The sequence below is a fragment of the Numida meleagris genome, chromosome 4, assembly GCF_002078875.1.
Source record: "Numida meleagris isolate 19003 breed g44 Domestic line chromosome 4, NumMel1.0, whole genome shotgun sequence".
In the NCBI taxonomy this organism is placed as follows: Eukaryota; Metazoa; Chordata; class Aves; order Galliformes; family Numididae; genus Numida; species Numida meleagris.
The window spans coordinates 23,311,286-23,329,020 of NC_034412.1; the positions used below are offsets into that span (position 1 = coordinate 23,311,286).

Sequence of the window (17,735 nt, forward strand, 5' to 3'; positions counted from 1 at the left end):
TTTTTACACATTCTTTCTATGTTCATTTCCATGGATCAGAACTTCAGTGACAGAGCAGAAATGTTTTTGACAGAAGGGAGGATAAAATATGTGTATGTTATATTAGTCATTCCTGCAAGGGAAGATTAATTTCTATGGCAAGGCCTGATAATGTCACTTAGAGATACATCCAAGAGGGAATCCTGATGTAGTGTATATTGGTATGCAGTGCCAGATAAAATCCTGCACTTACTACCTTGGCTATCCATTGACGTGGGAACCCTTGTTGTGGTTTCCTTTCTGTATTATATCTTGTACAAATAAGACAAAGCCAGTTAGCAGATCTCTGCCTGTGGCCCATTCCCTAAAATACCAAATCTAAAACTGAATAGTCCCTGTTGGGATAAAATCCTGGTGTGGACAGCTTGCTAATAGTGTAAGGGAGCCAGCTCAGCAGTTTTGGAAACAGTAACAGAATGGTTCTGTTGCCTACAGAGCAAGGTCAAGCTGGAAGCGAGGAATATCCGCTTGGAAGAAGAGAAACGTCTCATCCACATCCTTGGCCCAGTGAAAGCAAGGGAAGAAGCTATGAGGTTAGAAAAGGTAGGTATGTCAGCTATGGAATACTGAACATAATTTGCCTTTCCTGTATCATTGCCAAGTGATACAGTTCTTGAAAATAGAACGTTATTATTAATAGACCAACAATCTACAAAGACATCTGTAGGAACAAAGCACTTTGTAATTGCCTTTTATCCTCACACCCATTTCTTTTAGCAGAATGATGTTCCAAGCATGCTTAATGAACTTCTGTGTTTAAAGGAACACCTAGCTGCTCTGGAAGAAGAAGAGGAGGAAGAAAGACAAAGGATGAATGATGATTTTGTCGACAGACATACAAATTATGATGTTATCAGTGACCAGGAGATGGTGGACAAAATTTTTGGGTTTTTACCTTCTATGATTGGAGGCCAAGAAGGACAGGCTCCTCTGGGCTTTGAGGTACAGTGGTCACATCCATGTAAATCTAACAAATCTGTTCAAATTCCATCAGAGGTCAATTCTGTTTACTGATCTTCTGTGCAGTGAAAGAAACACCCAAATTAGTCATCCAGACAGTCTCTTGGGGAACTGCTTTCAGAGGTCAGTTTCCAAAAGTTTTCAGTCACCTGTTGTTTAGGGACTATGTGTCATCACAAACTGCTTCACATTTGTTTCTTTATCCCAGTAGACCCCCACCAAATAATGCTATTCTGTCCATTTTGGCAGCAGCCACATGATCTGCTGCCAGTGCTCTCAGTAGCACAAGCTGGAAGTTCATGACCTAAGTAATCTCATGTTCTGAAAAACAAAATTTGACCTATACTAGTCTTGACAGCTGTAGAGAATTGAATGGAGTAGGGAGAGTAGGCAGAATAGAATGGTCTGTGTTAGTGCAGGATATGAGCAATAAGATAGTACCTGCATTTTCCAACCAGCAGCATTCTTGGTCAGCTGAAGACCAGAGCAGGAGAACAAACTATGAGTCCCAATGGTCTGTTGGTGGCAGCTGAAAATGGCTTCAGTGTTAGCTGGAAAGCCACATTGTGACCTATGGCCAAGCAGGAACAAACAAAAAAAAAAAAAAAGAAAAAAAAAAGAAGAAAAAGCACTAATTACAGACATAGTCTGGAACGAAGGCACATTTCATCCCTCTTGCACTACATTGCTACCAAACAGGAAAAAAAAAAAAAAAAAGCAAAGNGGTCTGTTGGTGGCAGCTGAAAATGGCTTCAGTGTTAGCTGGAAAGCCACATTGTGACCTATGGCCAAGCAGGAACAAACAAAAAAAAAAAAAAAAAAAAAAAAAAAAAAAAAAAAAAAAAAAAAAAAAAAAAAAAAAAAAGAAAAAAAAAAGAAGAAAAAGAAAGAAAGAAAGAAAGAAAGAAAAAGTACATAAAATATCAGATAAGTGAGAAAGAAAACATGCTTCTTACCACAGAATCACAGAATGGCTTAGGTTGGAAGGATCCTTAAAGATCATCTAGTTCCCACCCCCCTGCCATGGGGTTGGGGGCCCCATCCATCCCGGCTGCCCATGGCCCTGTTCAACCTGGCCTTGAGTACCCTCAGTCGATGAAGTGTCCACAGTTTCTCTGGGCAGCTAGGGCCTCACTACCCTCTGAGTAAAAAATTTCCCTCTAACATCTAATCTAAATCTCTTCTCTTTTAGTTTAAAACAATTCCCCTTGTCCTGTCACTATCTGTCCATGCAAAAAGTTGATCTTCCTCCCATTTATAAGCTCTCTTTTAAGTACTGAAAGGCTGCAATGAGGTCTCCCTGCAGCCTTCTCTTCTCCAGGCTGAACAAGCCCAGGTCTCTCACCCTGTCTTCATAGGAGAGGTGCTCCAGCCCTTTGGTGATCTTCGTGGCACTCCTCTGGACCTGCTCCAACAGCTCTGCATCCCTCCTATACTGGAGGCCCCATGTCTTGACACAGTACTCCAGATGGGGCCTCATGAGGGCGGAGCAGAGGGGACAATCCTCTCCCTCTCCCTGCTGTCACCCCTGTGTTGGTGCAGCCCAGGATACTGTTGGCCTTCTGGGCTGCAAGTGCACACTGCTGGCTCATGTCCACCTTTTTGTCCACCAGAACCCCCAAGTCATTTTCTTCTTCATGTTCTGCACAGGATTTGGAAACAAAGCCCAGCAAGCTGGAAGAGGTGGACCTGGACATGATTCCTATGAGTGTGGAGCTAGAAGAGGAAGCAGATGGCTTGGAAGACTATACTTTCCCAAAGTTTGCAGCCACTTATTTCCAGGGGTCATCTACACATACGCACATCCGGAAACCACTGCGGCACCCATTACTCTACCATGATGACAAGGACAATGTTCTGGTATCTTGCTCCTTCTTGTAGATGAACCTGCTCCCCTCACCTCAGGCACAGCCCTAGGAGCCAGGGTCTTTAGAGCCAAGCAGATACACCTAATCACTTGTATGAAAGTCGTTGTTCCCATCAGCATTTTGCAGTGCTTTGTGAGCAGGCATTTCACACAGATATCTGCCTAGCACAAGATCTTTGGACACCTTTAGTCTGATGACAGAGAGCACTCTGAGGCTTATTTTGACTTCATCAGGTACCCTCTGGGGCCAAAAGTGGACTGGAGAGAGGAAGCATCAGAGCTTGCCTAACTCTCTACTCTTGTGAGGGTTGCTACTCTGTGAGCCAGGACAGAAGTGGACAGGAGACCTGGGCCTCCAGATTTTCCTGTTGAATCACGGGGGGATGAAGAAGGGGAGTTTTTCTTGATGCTAAGCAGCCTTGTAGAATGCTGCAAAAAACTTTGCTGTTATTTAGCTTACTAATTCTGGGCGTCAGGGCTCCTGGAAGAGCTTCATAGAATCATAGAATGGCCTGGGTTGAAAAGTACCTTAAAGATCATCTAGTTTCAACCCCCTGCTGTGGGTAGGGTTGCCAGTCACTAGACCGGACTACCCAGAGCCACATCCAGCCTTGCCTTGAATGCCTCCAGGGATGGGGCATCCACAACCTCTCTGGGCAGCCTGTTCTAGCTTATGGTACTGCTTCTCTGTCCAGGTGGGTAAAGGCAGAGTGCAATTCAGCGACAGTTTCTCTTTGGGCAACTACAGAGCATATCTGATAGTCCCACTAGAGCTGCACCCTCTTCCTGAGGGTGTTGTGAATGTTGCTCACGTGGTTGGACAAGAAAGTAAACTTCAGGTGTGAATGGCAGGAGGAGACAGAAATTAACAGCTTGGGCTGGGTAAAAGAAGAAAACGCTCTCATCTAAACAGGAAGAAATAGCATGAGGCCTTTCGTGCACTTGGCAGTGTCTGACTGCACTTCTTGTCTCTGCAGGCTTCTCTGGTTGTGTGGGTTATCATCCTGAGATTCATGGGGGACCTGCCAGAACCATCAATGTTTGCCAAGAACGTCACCAAGAGCGGTTCTATGATGACACAGATATACGACACACTTGGCAGAAAAAACCAAGTTCAGTTCAAGAATGACAGCCCAAATATGGTGAGACGATCAGGCTGCGTTTGTATTTCCATATGCTTTCCCTGTGCTGCTCTACTGAGACAGAAAAGCTGAGGAACCTTTGCATGCTACTGTACTTGAAACTGCAGAATTACAAAAAGCAGTGGGGTCAGTCCCAGGAGGACAGCACAGCTCCTACTGGCCAGAGGGGACAAAACGAAAACATCTCCATTTGACCATCTTTCCTTCCTTCATGAATAGTTCTTGCTGTGTGTCAAAGTAATTTACTGTAATGGTAATTTTGTTGTAGAGAGAAAGCAAAAAGGACAACAAGATTTCCAAGGGCATCTCTTCCCTGAAGCTGAAACGGTCCTCCAAGTTGACAGGGAAGGTAAGAACTGGAAATAAATGGCCCTTAAGTCTCTTTGCCTGGACCCCCCTGTCCAGTGTGCACTGATATCATTCATTCTCTGGCAGATTCACTTCAACCCTTACTTCTGGAGAGGGTGAACAGATTATGACTGAGAACTGTTGATTGTACAGAACAGTTCGCCCAGAGCCCTGAGCAGACTAAGAACCATCATGTGCTTAAGGCTGTACGGGATGGTACCAGAAAGCTTTCCTAGCCAGTAATAATAGTGCTGTAACACTGTAGTTTAAGAGTTCGGCTGTGGGGAGAGTATGGCCTGTTCCTAAATGCCATTGCTCTCAGCAGGAAGAGTTTTAGCCAGAAAGATTGAGAAGGAATGTCTCTTATTTCCAGGACAGCTGCCTGGTAAGACAGGTTTCTAGAGCACTCAGGAGCTCTGATTGGTTTCTTTCAGGTGACAGACCAGCTGAAAAGTGGAGAAGAGGGTTTCCAGGAGGACAGCTCAATCTCTGAGAGACCTATGTCCAACCTAGAAAAAGTGCACTTCATTATTGGTAATGCAATTCTGCGCCCTGCCATCAGGTATGAAACCTGCTCTTCCTTTCTAGGACAAGGCACCCACTGCATCAAGGAAGTCCCCCTTCCTAAGTCCTGGGGCACTTTCCTAATGCTGGAAATGTCCCCTTTTATCTCTGGAGATTCCTAACTGAAAGTCCAAACCAAACATACATAGCTGAGACCGCAGGCCAAATACCACTTACACCTCTTCAGAGGCTGGTTCATCATTTTTGTTTGTTTTAGCCTATGCAAATCACTTCTGTAATGACGCCCACAGCCACAGACCCTGCCTTAGTCTCAATCCTGGGCTACATCCCTCTCTACCTAATTGCTTGGCATCAGTCAAAATGCTCCCAGATCCTCATCTGGCAAAAACTGCCTTCAGTCAATGTATCAGAAAGGCCACAAGCTACGTATCTGCTTCCTCAGTCTGCTTTTCATCATAGGCCCTACCTGGAAGCAAAAACCTCATCCACTTTGTGTCTTCCCACATCATATGTATCAAACACATGCTCCAAGAAAACTTCAGAGGAGTTTAAACAGTGGTTTTGTTTGCATGCAGCTTTCTGCATCTGTTTCCAGTGTCCTCACTGCAGGCAACTTGCATTTCAGAAGCTCACTCTGAAGCACCGTGTCTAAGGTCTCTCCACTGTTTCCTCAGTTTCCTAAAAATATAAAATGAAGCAGGATGATCCCCCTCCTCCTTATCCCCAAACCCACATATGCCCTGACAGACAGGAGCCACAAAGCCACAAGCCATGTACTGTGGAGAGCTTAGAGCGAGCTTTGCACGTGGGAGACAGCAATGCCAATCTGGCATCTGGATAAAGCAGGACCTGTTATCCCCACCCAGCTCCCTTGCATGTCACAGCAGGAATTCCAGCGCGGGAACTGAACTTGAACTGGTTGAATAACAAGGGGTGGCAGAGGACACTAGGCTTACATTGAGCCTTTTCCTACCAAAGCCAGTTATTTCCTGTTGGTGGTTTCCTACAGGTGGTATCCTAGTTAATGTGGCTAAATCTAGCTCAGATCTGCTTCTTTCTATCAAGCTTGCAATAGAAATGTCTATCATCATTATCTGTTGCTTTCACGTGTTTTATTACAGAGATGAGATTTATTGCCAGATTTGCAAACAACTCACTGAAAACAGCAGCAGGAGCAGCTATGCTCGAGGCTGGATTCTTCTGTCGCTTTGCCTTGGTTGCTTTCCCCCTTCGGACACATTTGTGAAGGTACATTGTTCACCTTTCCTACAGCAGTTCTAATGCCTCAGCAGATCTGTTACTTTTGTATTGCAAGGTTTTGATACAAATAGCCAAGTGAAATTTCTGGCTGCCATAACAGCTGGTGCTGTGATTTCAGCAGGAAGGGTCTCATCTCATATGCTTATCTTGTAATTTAAATAAATGATTGCTGTACTCAAATTATTTTTCACAACTTGCCATGCAGGTTAGATACTGTAGTTGATACAGCTCTCATTTTAGATCTTTAATCTGCAAAGAATCTTGCAAATGCTATCCTCTCCACTCCCGCCCTTCCAACATTTTAAACTCATCTGTAGTTACAAACTTAGTGATTAAGTATACTCAATAGTCCAGTGTAAAATAACCCCCATATTTCATCAGTTCTTACCCTATATCTCCAAGCCCCATAAAACTAAATAGATTTGGATTTGTGCTCTTCAATATATATATTTTTAATACCTTGATTTCTAAATTTAGATGGATAAATCCATGTCACCACAGAAAAAGAAAAACAAACTGTGGATCCAAATTGACATCAGCCTTCTTCTTAAGCCTCAGAGTCCATAGATATCCCTGAATCTTTAGTTATTGCATACCCTTGCTCAAATGATTAACCATAAACATTGCCAGGTGGCCACAACTTGCAACAAACCAGACACAAATCATAGACATATTGCAACACCAGAATATAACCACAGTATGAACTGTGCAGAATTCATGGAAGACTTGACTTCCTCCAGTTTCTTTTCTCTAATTCAATACCTTCAGGATATTGAATCATAGAAATAACCAGGTGACTGACCCATGATTGCACTAAATACAGCTCAAATACATAAATACAAGTCTATGTTTATACCATATCATCCAAGGTATCTAAGCCATACAAACTCCAAAAGCTCGGTTTCTCTTTCTTTTCCAAAGCTGACTGATCATTCTAAGCTAGTCTATTAGCTAAAAAAGGTTTCTAGTGTTTTATGGTCATTTATGTTTCCTAATTCATTTTTATGCTCTGTGCATGCAGTACCTACTGAATTTCATCCATAATGGACCCTCAGGCTATGCACCATATTGTGCTGAACGTCTGAGGCGTACCTATGTCAATGGAGCAAGGACTGAACCTCCGAGCTGGCTGGAACTTCAGGTAACTTCTCTTTTTGCTTACTTGTATTAATCTGTGTCATTTTGTGCTGGATTGCATTTACTGACCCATGCTAATAGATCTTCCTAAATCCAGTGATGGAAATCAATTGCACATGGGGTTTGAAGACAGCTTCCTTAGTCTGCACAGCTTCTTAGATATGGCTCTTCTGGCTGTTCCATTAACCTAAACCCCATGGAAGATGTAAGTTAAAGCTGCAGCACATGATTTGCAGTGAGATACCTCCACACACTCAGGAGCTCCAGGCCAGAACAATCTACTGTGGGTAACTCTACACACCATTTTTGGAAGGAACTGAGCAGGGCTTATGCTTTTGAAATGGAGAGAGGACATGTGAATGATAGCTAGGGCTACATTGCCCTGCCCCTTCCTTTGAACGTCTGCCTTAGTACTCGTAATTAGAAGTCACGTATGCTGTAAACAAAGATCTCAGTTCTATTCCTTCCTAAATCTGAGTGACCTCATTGACTACCATGCATCCTCCTGGGCAAAATGCTTGCTGCAGTCCATCTTTCTGCTGATGCACAAAGGGCTACATCCAAAAGTCAATTTTTGCTAAAAAGGCCTCAGGAAAAATCTACCAGTTCACACTATCACAAATTGATCAGCTCCCCTGAACTGTGGGGAGTCAGAAATTGGATTCCAGTGCTGCTCCAGAGACATCTTTTATACTTAAGACTTGCTATACACTGAAGAAACTGTGTGAGCTTTGGAGCTTCACTTTGTTGACTAGGGTGAATGTACAGAATGTGGATCTCCTGAATCTAAATGCCTTCTTGAGTTTTTAAGAAAAGTAAGGTTTGCCCACAATTTGTTTCTCTCATTTACTTCTGACTTACAGGCAACAAAGCAGAAGAAACCCATTGTGTTTAATGTCACTCTGATGAATGGCCAGAGCATCACTGTCCCTGCAGATTCTGCTTCCATTGCCAAAGAGATCTGTCAGTTCATAGCAGATAAAACCAAACTGAAGGATATCTTTGGTTTTTCACTCTACATTGCTGTGTTTGATAAGGTAAGGTGTAGAAAAGTAGAACTGAAGCTGTCTTCTCTTTCTGTAGAGTTACTGCTGGGAGAATTACCTCTGGATGCACTCCTATTCTGGTCCCAGTGTTCGAACCAAATCAGTTCTAAGCACAAGCTGAATCCCAGGGCAGGACAGCACTGTTCTTGCCCAGTTCTGGGATGCCACCCCTGCTGGCCATGCAGGCAGCTCTCAGAACTGCTGCAGTAGGGTGCAGGTCTCACATGACAGAATGCCTGCTCAAAGGTGGATTTCCCACCTGCACTGCTGCACACCACTTTCTTGTTCTGTGTTACAGTGCTGCTGATGCAGTCCCTACCACATGGCACATACACTGAAAGCCATGGTCTTTGCCAGTGCTGCTACTATGAGCTCACGTGCTGGCATTTTAGCCTTTTTTTTTTTAAACAGTAGTACTGGAGAACAGATATACACAGCAGGATGGCATCATGATGCTCAGTGAGGCACCAATTGCAAAATAAAAAATAATAATAATTCAGACATCATGGCCCTGGGCAACCTGATCTAGCTGTGGTGTCCCTGTTTGTTGCAGGGGAGTTGGACTAGATGGCCTTCAGAGGTCCCTTCCAACTCTCAGGATTCTATGATTCTATGATCATTTTAGGTTAAATAATAGCAAGACTTGCATGCACATTTAAGGAGACATACAAGGATGAGCAAAAGTACAAGGAGACAAACAGCAGACTGCAAACCTTGCAGCACTGCCTTTCTATCTTCCAACTAATTTTCCCCAATAGCACCCCTACACATAACAATACACACAATTACCAAAGTGTAACTTACACATCCATCTACTCACTTTTTCAGATACATATATTTTTGTGTTGGGAGTTTGGGAGCTTTGGCTTTACTGTCTTTCACTCAGATGCAGCTCAGGCATGCTTGTAAATGCAGTGTCCCTTTGCTCTAGGTATGGTCACTGGGTGGAGGACGAGATCACGTCCTCGATGCCATCTCTCAGTGTGAGCAGCTAGTGAAGGAGCGAGGCACACATGAACGCCATGCGCCCTGGAGACTTTACTTTCGGAAGGAAATTTTCACCCCATGGCACAACTCCCAGGAGGATCCCATCAGCACTGATCTCATTTACCACCAAGTCATTCGTGGGATCCGGTTTGGAGAATACCGTTGTGAGAAGGTGTGTCTCCTCATTCATCCTCCTAAAGAGAGCAAACTAAATTAACATTTCCTTTGCGTTTAAAAGCAAGAGGATGAACAAGGTTTCTAGTGGCTGTGAACAACTCTTCCCTTCTAATGGACAATTCCAGTCCAGGTGATTGTGCCAGCTGTCAAACAACCAGCTGTAATAGTTCTTTGCCTGTAACTTTCAGTTCATGTGACAGCTGGAGGCATGTTTCAGAGGAGCAGTTTGGGTCCTTTTCAAATATCTTTGCTAATAATCTCTTTGATGCTATGACTGTGTGAAGTTCCTCTTCCCTTATGCTGGATAGCTGTCAAGAGTTATCCAGAAAAAAAATGGAGAAAACTGCCTTCAAGGCTGAACAAGGTTAGCTGGACTTTGTGACTTCTTTCTAGCCCTCTTTTAATGGCTTAATTGTTTCAGGAGGAGGATTTGGTGGAGATAGGTGCAAAATACTGCTACATCCAGTTTGGAGATTCTATCCACAATGAACTTGTGCAGAAAGTGCTCCATGACTGCATCCCAGTGAAACAGCTAAAGTCCAAGCCCCTGGAAAAGTGGGTGAGCCTTATAACCTACACACATGCTAAGGTAAGAGATTTTTCTGGCACTTCTGGGTAACCAAGCTCAAGCACCACCTTCTGCTTCGTTCACCATTTACTTTTATGAATAGTCCATTGAGGGAAGAAGGAAAAACATCTCAGACTGCATATCCCAAATAGTTAGGAGCGGGAGAGAGGAGAACCTTTCCACTCACTCTTCCATACAGGGCTCAACAGTGAGCCAGAATGAACAAAGTATATTTAAATCTCTGAATTGAGTCTCTTTGAATGGAGTCAAGATGGGCATGAAGTACTATTTTAGTCCGGAAATAGTACTTGAATAATGGTCATGGCACCCAAAATGTGTTAGACTCTGATCTGTCAATGGAGATTGAAAGAAATCTGGAATCCACATGCCTACAGGCAGCCTTAGCTGTGTGAGGCTCAGTGCCTGGAGACTGTTCCCATGTGAATTTCCTCAGGCACTGCTGACATCAGTTACAGCAGGGAGCTGCTGGGAACCTCCTGGAACAGACATGCTCTTTATTGTCTCCAGATCATGCAAATCAGAACTTAACTAAGAAAAACTTGATAATCTCTTCCTATTGCAGGCCCCCTACACACAGGATCGTCTCTCCCGTCAGGCTGTGAAGGAACAACTTGTAGATTTTGCTCGCTTTCAGTGGCCTTTGCTTTTTTCCAGATTCTTTGAAGTCACTAAGTTTTCAGGTAATACTCTGAGCCTAAGAGTCAAGGACGGATGTGAGATCAATAGATGAGGATGCGCCTAGCATTGATAAGGAGGTTTTATTTTTCTGCATTTTCAGGTCCCAGCTTGCCCAAGAACCACTTTATACTTGCTGTAAATTGGAAGGGTATCTGCTTCTTGGATGAGTCAGAAAAGCAGCTCCTTGACCTGACCTTCCCAGAGATAACTGGCATCCACACAAACAGGTGAGTGCCCAAGAAAGGCAAGATCTGAAGAAGGCAGCCCTGCTCATATTCAGAGTGGGGTTCCATGTAAGAGGGTGGTATACTTTCTCTGACATCCCCCTAAGTGATTTCATCTGAGCCTGGAATGGTGTGTTAGCCTAGGTCTGGGAAACAAGAGGGACACATTCCAAGCAGCCTATAAAGGAAATGATGAAATGGCTGAATCTTCCCAATCAGTGGAAGGAAAGATGACGCTGCTCAGCTGGAATAGTGTAAGGAGCAAAATGAGATTTTACTACTGCCCAGTTGTTCCAAAAGTACGGTGTTTTCTTGTCTAGAGTGAAGCGTTTTTGTACAAAACATGGTGGAGTCCAGAGAACCTGAAGCACTTCAGTCCTTTAGACCCACAAACTTGTAACATATATTGGGATCTATGGAGTTGTTTACAAGGAGGTACAGGTTCCTTGGCTGTGACTGCAGATGGCTCTACATTTTTCAGATGCTCTGGTAACAAACTATTCAATAACATAGGGCAGTGAAATCATTTGGACAGAGTTGCACTCTCATCACACTTCGTGCCGAAGAGTTTGTCCTGACATCTGTGAACAGCATTGTCATCGCTGAACTGGTGGTGATGTTCCTGGAGGGACTAAAGAAGAGATCACGATTTGCAGTGGCAATGCATGAGAAAAAACCCCAAGGTGAGTTCTAGAACTATTCTACAAGGTAAGGAAGAAATCTTGAGAGAACTCACAGCACTAGTTTAAAAAGAGCTTAAAGAAAAGTGGGAGAAGTTCAGCCAAGTGTTACTTTGCTCCAGGAATAACATACAGTGACCAGCACAGTAATACAGAGCATAAGGCAATGCGATTCAAGTCCTTTGCTTACAAATCAGCCTACCTTCTAATTCCATGCCTATTTTGTTTAGATCTTACAGTGGCCAACAACTCAGCCTGCTTACAGTGGGAGTCTGGAGCTGGACTCCCTGGAAGTACTTCCCAGAAGAGTTTCACAGAGGTGGTAAACTGGAGTTTCTTTCCATGTTTTACTGCCAGCTCTAGACACAAATTCTGCAACCATTTAACTCAAATAGAGTTCTACTATTGCCCTTACTGGAATCAGAATCAGGCTAGCAGAGGAAATTTAAGTGATTTCTCTGAAGTGTTACTGGAGGATTAGCTGTATTTACACAAATCACTTACTGTTGCTAATTGAATTCAGGACTTCAAAATACAAGTTCTCTTGTCTTTCGTGTTGAAATGCCTTTGCATTTTCTTGGTCTGTCAAGCCTGAACAGTACTCCCTTATTCTGTTTTCCAGAAGACCCTGCCATCTTGTCCTTCAAGAAGGGAGACTTGCTAATCTTGACCGAGGACAAAAGGCTGGATGCAAACTCTGGCTGGATCCATGCCCAGAATGACAGGACAGGCAAAACAGGGAATGTATTTCTGGAGGACATGTACATCATTCCTTCTCTCACAAAGCCCTCCAGTCAAGTACTGGTAAGAAAAGCTGTACAATCTCTTTGAAGAGACTGGAAGTTAAATAACTGTTAACTATGATTAAACTTATAAGTGGAAATTAATTGTTCCTCCAAAGTCAGACAAGTTCTATGTCTCTCACTGATGCAAAACATTTCTTTCTGCCTTGTCTGAAAACAAAACTAAACCTAGCCCAAACTCTAAGGAGAAGGCTGCAGTTGCACAAGCCATGACTTTCAATATGATTGTCTGTTCAGTATCAGGGAGTTCACTACTTGGAACTGGTAGCAATTAATCACAGGTGTGAAGCTGAATTTTCCTGCATAAAAGCAGCATTTTCCTGTGAAGCATAAGAGGGTGCTTTAAAAGAACAAGTGCTTCCAGAGAGTGAACACGTTTCCCATTGATCACTGCTAATAACTTTTTTCTTCAGTTTTGGAGACAGCGTTTTGGATGTTGTGCTAACAAGAAGCTCAATAAGTGGGCAAAAAAAAAAACAGCGCTGGTGGTAAGCAGGTGCAGTGTTAACATGTTGTGCTCTAGATAATCACACATTTTGGTGGCCACTGCTGTTAGGTCTACGAAGTCACTTCCCTGAGTCTCTCACCCCCTGCATGCTTAGTATGCACCACCTGCATATACAGGCTGGTAACACTGGACAGCTGTGCAGAGGCCTGTCCATGACACATCTGTACATGGCTGTGTCCTTCCAGAGTTTGCTGATGATGTCTCCAGACCAGAGGAGGACAGCGTCTCAGAACTCCTGCATAGAGGAACCTGATGAAGAGGATCTCAAAGTGAAGCCTTACACACTGGAGGAGTTCTCCTATGAACACTTCAGGTGAAGCTCCCTGTGCAGTGTGGGCCCTAGGAAAATTCTAGGTTTTAAGAATCACTGAAGATCAATTAGAAAGTAATCTTTTTCTGATTGGGTTTCTTTTAGTTCCCTGTAATGAATTGTAACTTTGGATGTGCAGAGATTCTGGCACGTCACCTGCTTCTACCTTTTGTCTGCAGAAATGCAAAGGGACAGGCAGATGAATTCCAGCTAGAACTTATTTTTATTTCCAGCAGGCCCTATGCTTACCTCCCATTCACTCTTCAGCATTTGCCAGCTAGCACTTACGATGTACACTTAACACTTAAACAACATCAGAGACATTAGAATTTGAGAAAATTTAGCCTTCTAAACTCCTCTCCTTTTTACAAGCATTCCCCTTTCTGGATTTTAAAGAAGCTGCATTTTGCCATTTTTTCTGTCCTGTATTATCAAAGAAGATCACTGTCCTGAGAAAGAATATGCTTGGGAAAGACAGGAGTCTTTTTTATAATGTTCATAGCAGTACTGATCTGGTAATTTTGTATTGCCTGCCCTTGTCTTCATTCAGAACTCCTGAGAAGGAATCCATCAGTAAAGCTGTTCTCCAGAAATCTCGTGGGCACAGTCAGCTGTGGGCACACTCTAAGGACCCCTTAAAACAGCCCTTGCTGAAGGCAGCGTGCACAGACCCTGACTTCCGGGACGTGGCTTGTCAGGCCTTCATTGATATCCTTTTACTTTTCTCTTTGGGACCTGAGAACTCTCGGGGGAAAGAAGAGCTGCATCCACTGAACTCACCTCCACTGAGATAATACCACATCCACATTACTGGGGGTACACTTACATTAAGCAGAGGAGCAGTGAGGAGTTTATCAGCTCTGCGTGACAGCGTAGTTTCTCTTCTCTCAGAGAAAAGAGTCCTATTCCCTCCCAGTGCTCCACAACTTGTGATGACCCACTTAACTGAGAACATGGCTGCAGGAGAGAACAGGATTTGTTACATATGCTCAGAACAAACAGTTAATACAGCTCAAGTCACAGACAAGCAGCGACTGCTATACAGAGAAAGGGGATAAGCAGAGAATAAATTCCAGACCTTCATCTTAGTATTTCCCACTCAGACCCCAACAGGGTTCTTTAACATGTTAGAATCCAGGTGAGACCTCTCATTTACCTTTCAAATTGTTCTGCTTTTGTCCTTAATAGCATAGTCACCCATCATGAAATTCATGGGAGACTACCCCTCAAAGCAGACACACTCCTCTGTGGAAGTCACTGACCAGATATTTGTGGCAGCTATCAAGGAAGAGGTCCTGCGGGATGAAATTTACTGTCAGATCATGAAGCAACTAACCGAAAACAGAAACAGGTACTCAGCTGGGCGTAAAACCCTGATTCTGGGGACCCTGGTGTTCCCCAGCACACTGAGGGGGAAGGGTGCGCGCTTGCTGGCCTGACACCTTCCCTTACAGTGTGAAGGAAAGAAAGGTTCCAAGGCAGCCTGATGAGAAAATACATTATTACAGAGTTCTTGGGTGCTTTCAGTGGCTGCTCCGCCAGTCCTGTGTTGGCTTTCAGCCTCCCAATGGCAGTATTTCCATCCTACAAATGTGTAGTTCACTGTAGATCATGGGTGTCCAACCTTTTGGCTTGCCTGGGCTGCACTGAGTGAAGAAGAATTGACTTGGGCTGATGTTTCGGTTGCTGCTGAGGCTGGGCTGGGCTGCTAGGCAGGGAAGAGGTGCTGCCATGATGGCAGAGGGGCAGGGCTAATTTCTAGCTGCTGTAGGTTGGACATACCTGCAAGTCTAGATCTTTTACCACCATTGAATGCTTCCAAACAGTTGTATCGATTAGCTTACACAACTGGCTTGCAGAACTCATCAGTTACAGAGGCTCCTGTGTGTAGATAAGTCTCTGAAACAGGACAGAGTTTTGCTTGCCAACCTAGGAAATGGTAATTTGACCTAATTCCATGGGAATTGAATTGCAAAAAGCAGCTTAAAATATTAATAAAACAATTCTAATTGTTAACAAAGCGGTTTGCCAATTTCTGGCTGCAGTGTATCACAGCAAAAGTTTGAGATGGAGCTTCTGTTTGTTTATTTTCTTACTCTTGCACAAATATTAAATTTAGTGGAAATTTTACTGTGTGTTTATTAAATGGTAAATTTTCTTGCACGCAGTAAATCTTACAAGCTTAATACATAGTCTGTAACCATTGTGCCAGTACCATTCCTGCTGTACTCTACTAACATGGGCCTGTGAGCCATTCAGTGTTTTGAGAGGGATCACTGATGTGGAAAAAACAGTGCTTGAGAGGTGGCTATTTCCATATATTTTCATTAGAACAGCCACAGCAATAAATCTTTCATCCTTCCCAGGCTACTGCCCTGTGGACCATGTCCTGCTCCCACACAGACACAAACGCCACTGACCTGTAGAATATAAATAGGACTTAAGTAGTGTTTCTTCATCTACAAAACCAGAAAAGTAAAGGGGAATGAAGAAGCCAGGACCTCTTTATTCATCAGACCTGCCAGCTTCCTCAGGGGGGACCACTCCATACTGCTCAGCATTTAGGAGCAATTCCTGGGACACAACTGAAGTGCGTTCCGCTCCTGGCTGTGAAAGCAGAGTGACTGGCCACCTCTTGGCTGCACAGCCTTCTTGCCGATGAGGGTGAGATGTCACAAGAGCTTCAGCTGGTAGATTTCACAGGTGCAGAGGCTGGAGGAATCATAGAATGGCTTAGGGTAGAAGGGACCTTAAAAGATTGAGTTCCAACTCCCTGCTGTGGACAGGAACCCCTGTTTATATGAGCTGTAACTACCTCATTATGCAATGTCATCTGTATGCTCCTTTTTCAGAGCAGGAGCATGAGTAAGGGCAAGTAAATTGCAAGTAAAATGCTTGTGTCAAAAGCTGGCCAACAGGCAGACACAGCTGATAGAGCCCACTCCAAGTAACTGTGAGCCTGAACAACTTGACAGTAGCTTTCTAAGATGGTGGTATCAAGGTCACTGCTGCCTAGATGACTGTTAAACTGGAGCTTATATTTATTCATGAGATTTGCAACTGTCATGATATTTATCAGCCAGGATTTAGCATTATCTTCACATACAGGCTGTGGTTTCTGCACGGAAAAGGGCTGTCAGCTCCTATTTGAAAGCTCTGTTGATTTGCAGCTCTCTGCTGAATGCCACAAAGTACCATGATGGGAGTGTGTTTCTCTTCCCTGTAGCTGCTGTGTGGTCAAAGGAAGAATTATGCGTGGCTGCAGCAGAACCATGTGCTTTGTGCCCACAGGTACAGCGTGACCAAGGGTTGGCAGCTCTTGTGGCTCTGCACTGGCCTGTTCCCTCCCAGCAAGTCACTGCTGAAACATGCCCAGAAGTTCATAGAGACACGTCAGAAAGAGCCACTGGCCCTGGAGTGCAAGCGGAGGATTCAGACAGTGATGAGGTAAACAGTCTGTGATACGTCAGCCCTAAGTGCTCAAACATCAAACAGGTGCTGGAAAATCACAGGGACTAAAATATTGATACTCTTACTTTCCCTTATCTTTTTAGATCTTTTTATATGAAATGATCGTTGCTTTTAACTCACTTAGGGATTTAGAACCACTAAGAGAGGTCTGTGTCACAGTTTCACTCTTTTCTTTCATTTTAAAAAGCTGAGTATCACATACACTTGATTCCTGTAGCTCGGCTATTTCAAACACTAAAAGGCATCCAGCTGAAACGAAACCTGGAGGTATCACTGATGAGGTCCTGACCTTGCATTCATTTGGTGATGTAGCATGTCCTTCTCCCCCATGCGTTTGAGGATTAATCTTGATTTTTGCTGAATCTCAACATACTCTGAGTGTGTTACTCATAGTGAGTAATACCACTGCAGAGTGCTAACGTGGCTCTGTTGGTTTTCTGCAAAGCAAAGCAGACCCATGCTCAGAAGAGAGCATTAACACAGTTCCTCCGTAGTGATGAATAGAAAAGTCTGGCAACACAAAATGAGAGGAATTTGCTAACACAGTGGCTGTCCCCATTGCAGGAGATGAGTCTTGGTGCTGCTGGGGAAATGTCACTGCACATTGTACTTGCCTTTGAAGTGCCTGAAAAAATGCATGGCGAGGAATGCTATTCATTACTCTTGCCATGGAGAACACTGAAAATTTCTCACCCTCCTATATCATACGCTATTCATGCTCTAAGCCCTGTTAAGCTGCCTAGAGCTTCTCTAGAGTGGGAAAACAGTGAGGGGGAAGCATAATGGACTACTTCAGAGCAGAGATCTCTTTGCAAAAATTCACCAAATCTGGAGTGTGGAGGAGGGACAGATTAAGAAAGACAAAATGCTGTTTTGTGAGCATTTATTTCCTAAGATTAAGCTTGCACCCACTCATAATTTCTCTCCGTGTGAGTAGCCTGCTGTCCTTAGAAAGTGGAGAGCAGGCAGCTCAAAGGACTGACC

The 17,735-nt window shown here is 43.8% G+C and overlaps 1 protein-coding gene across 1 annotated transcript in view; it reads left to right on the forward strand.

The window, feature by feature from the left end:
* MYO7B (myosin VIIB) overlaps window positions 1–17,735 on the forward strand; it is a 46,418-nt gene that overhangs the window by 19,455 nt on the left and 9,228 nt on the right. Inside the window, exons 21-39 of the mRNA XM_021394979.1 lie at window positions 475–582; window positions 802–981; window positions 2,650–2,859; window positions 3,844–4,008; window positions 4,277–4,357; window positions 4,791–4,918; window positions 6,003–6,129; window positions 7,163–7,282; window positions 8,142–8,315; window positions 9,256–9,483; window positions 9,910–10,077; window positions 10,640–10,757; window positions 10,856–10,982; window positions 11,493–11,662; window positions 12,282–12,463; window positions 13,156–13,283; window positions 13,831–13,988; window positions 14,478–14,631; window positions 16,572–16,727. Of these exons, the coding sequence (XP_021250654.1) occupies window positions 475–582; window positions 802–981; window positions 2,650–2,859; window positions 3,844–4,008; window positions 4,277–4,357; window positions 4,791–4,918; window positions 6,003–6,129; window positions 7,163–7,282; window positions 8,142–8,315; window positions 9,256–9,483; window positions 9,910–10,077; window positions 10,640–10,757; window positions 10,856–10,982; window positions 11,493–11,662; window positions 12,282–12,463; window positions 13,156–13,283; window positions 13,831–13,988; window positions 14,478–14,631; window positions 16,572–16,727 (2,882 nt within the window). The remainder of the gene's footprint in view (window positions 1–474; window positions 583–801; window positions 982–2,649; window positions 2,860–3,843; window positions 4,009–4,276; window positions 4,358–4,790; window positions 4,919–6,002; window positions 6,130–7,162; window positions 7,283–8,141; window positions 8,316–9,255; window positions 9,484–9,909; window positions 10,078–10,639; window positions 10,758–10,855; window positions 10,983–11,492; window positions 11,663–12,281; window positions 12,464–13,155; window positions 13,284–13,830; window positions 13,989–14,477; window positions 14,632–16,571; window positions 16,728–17,735) is intronic.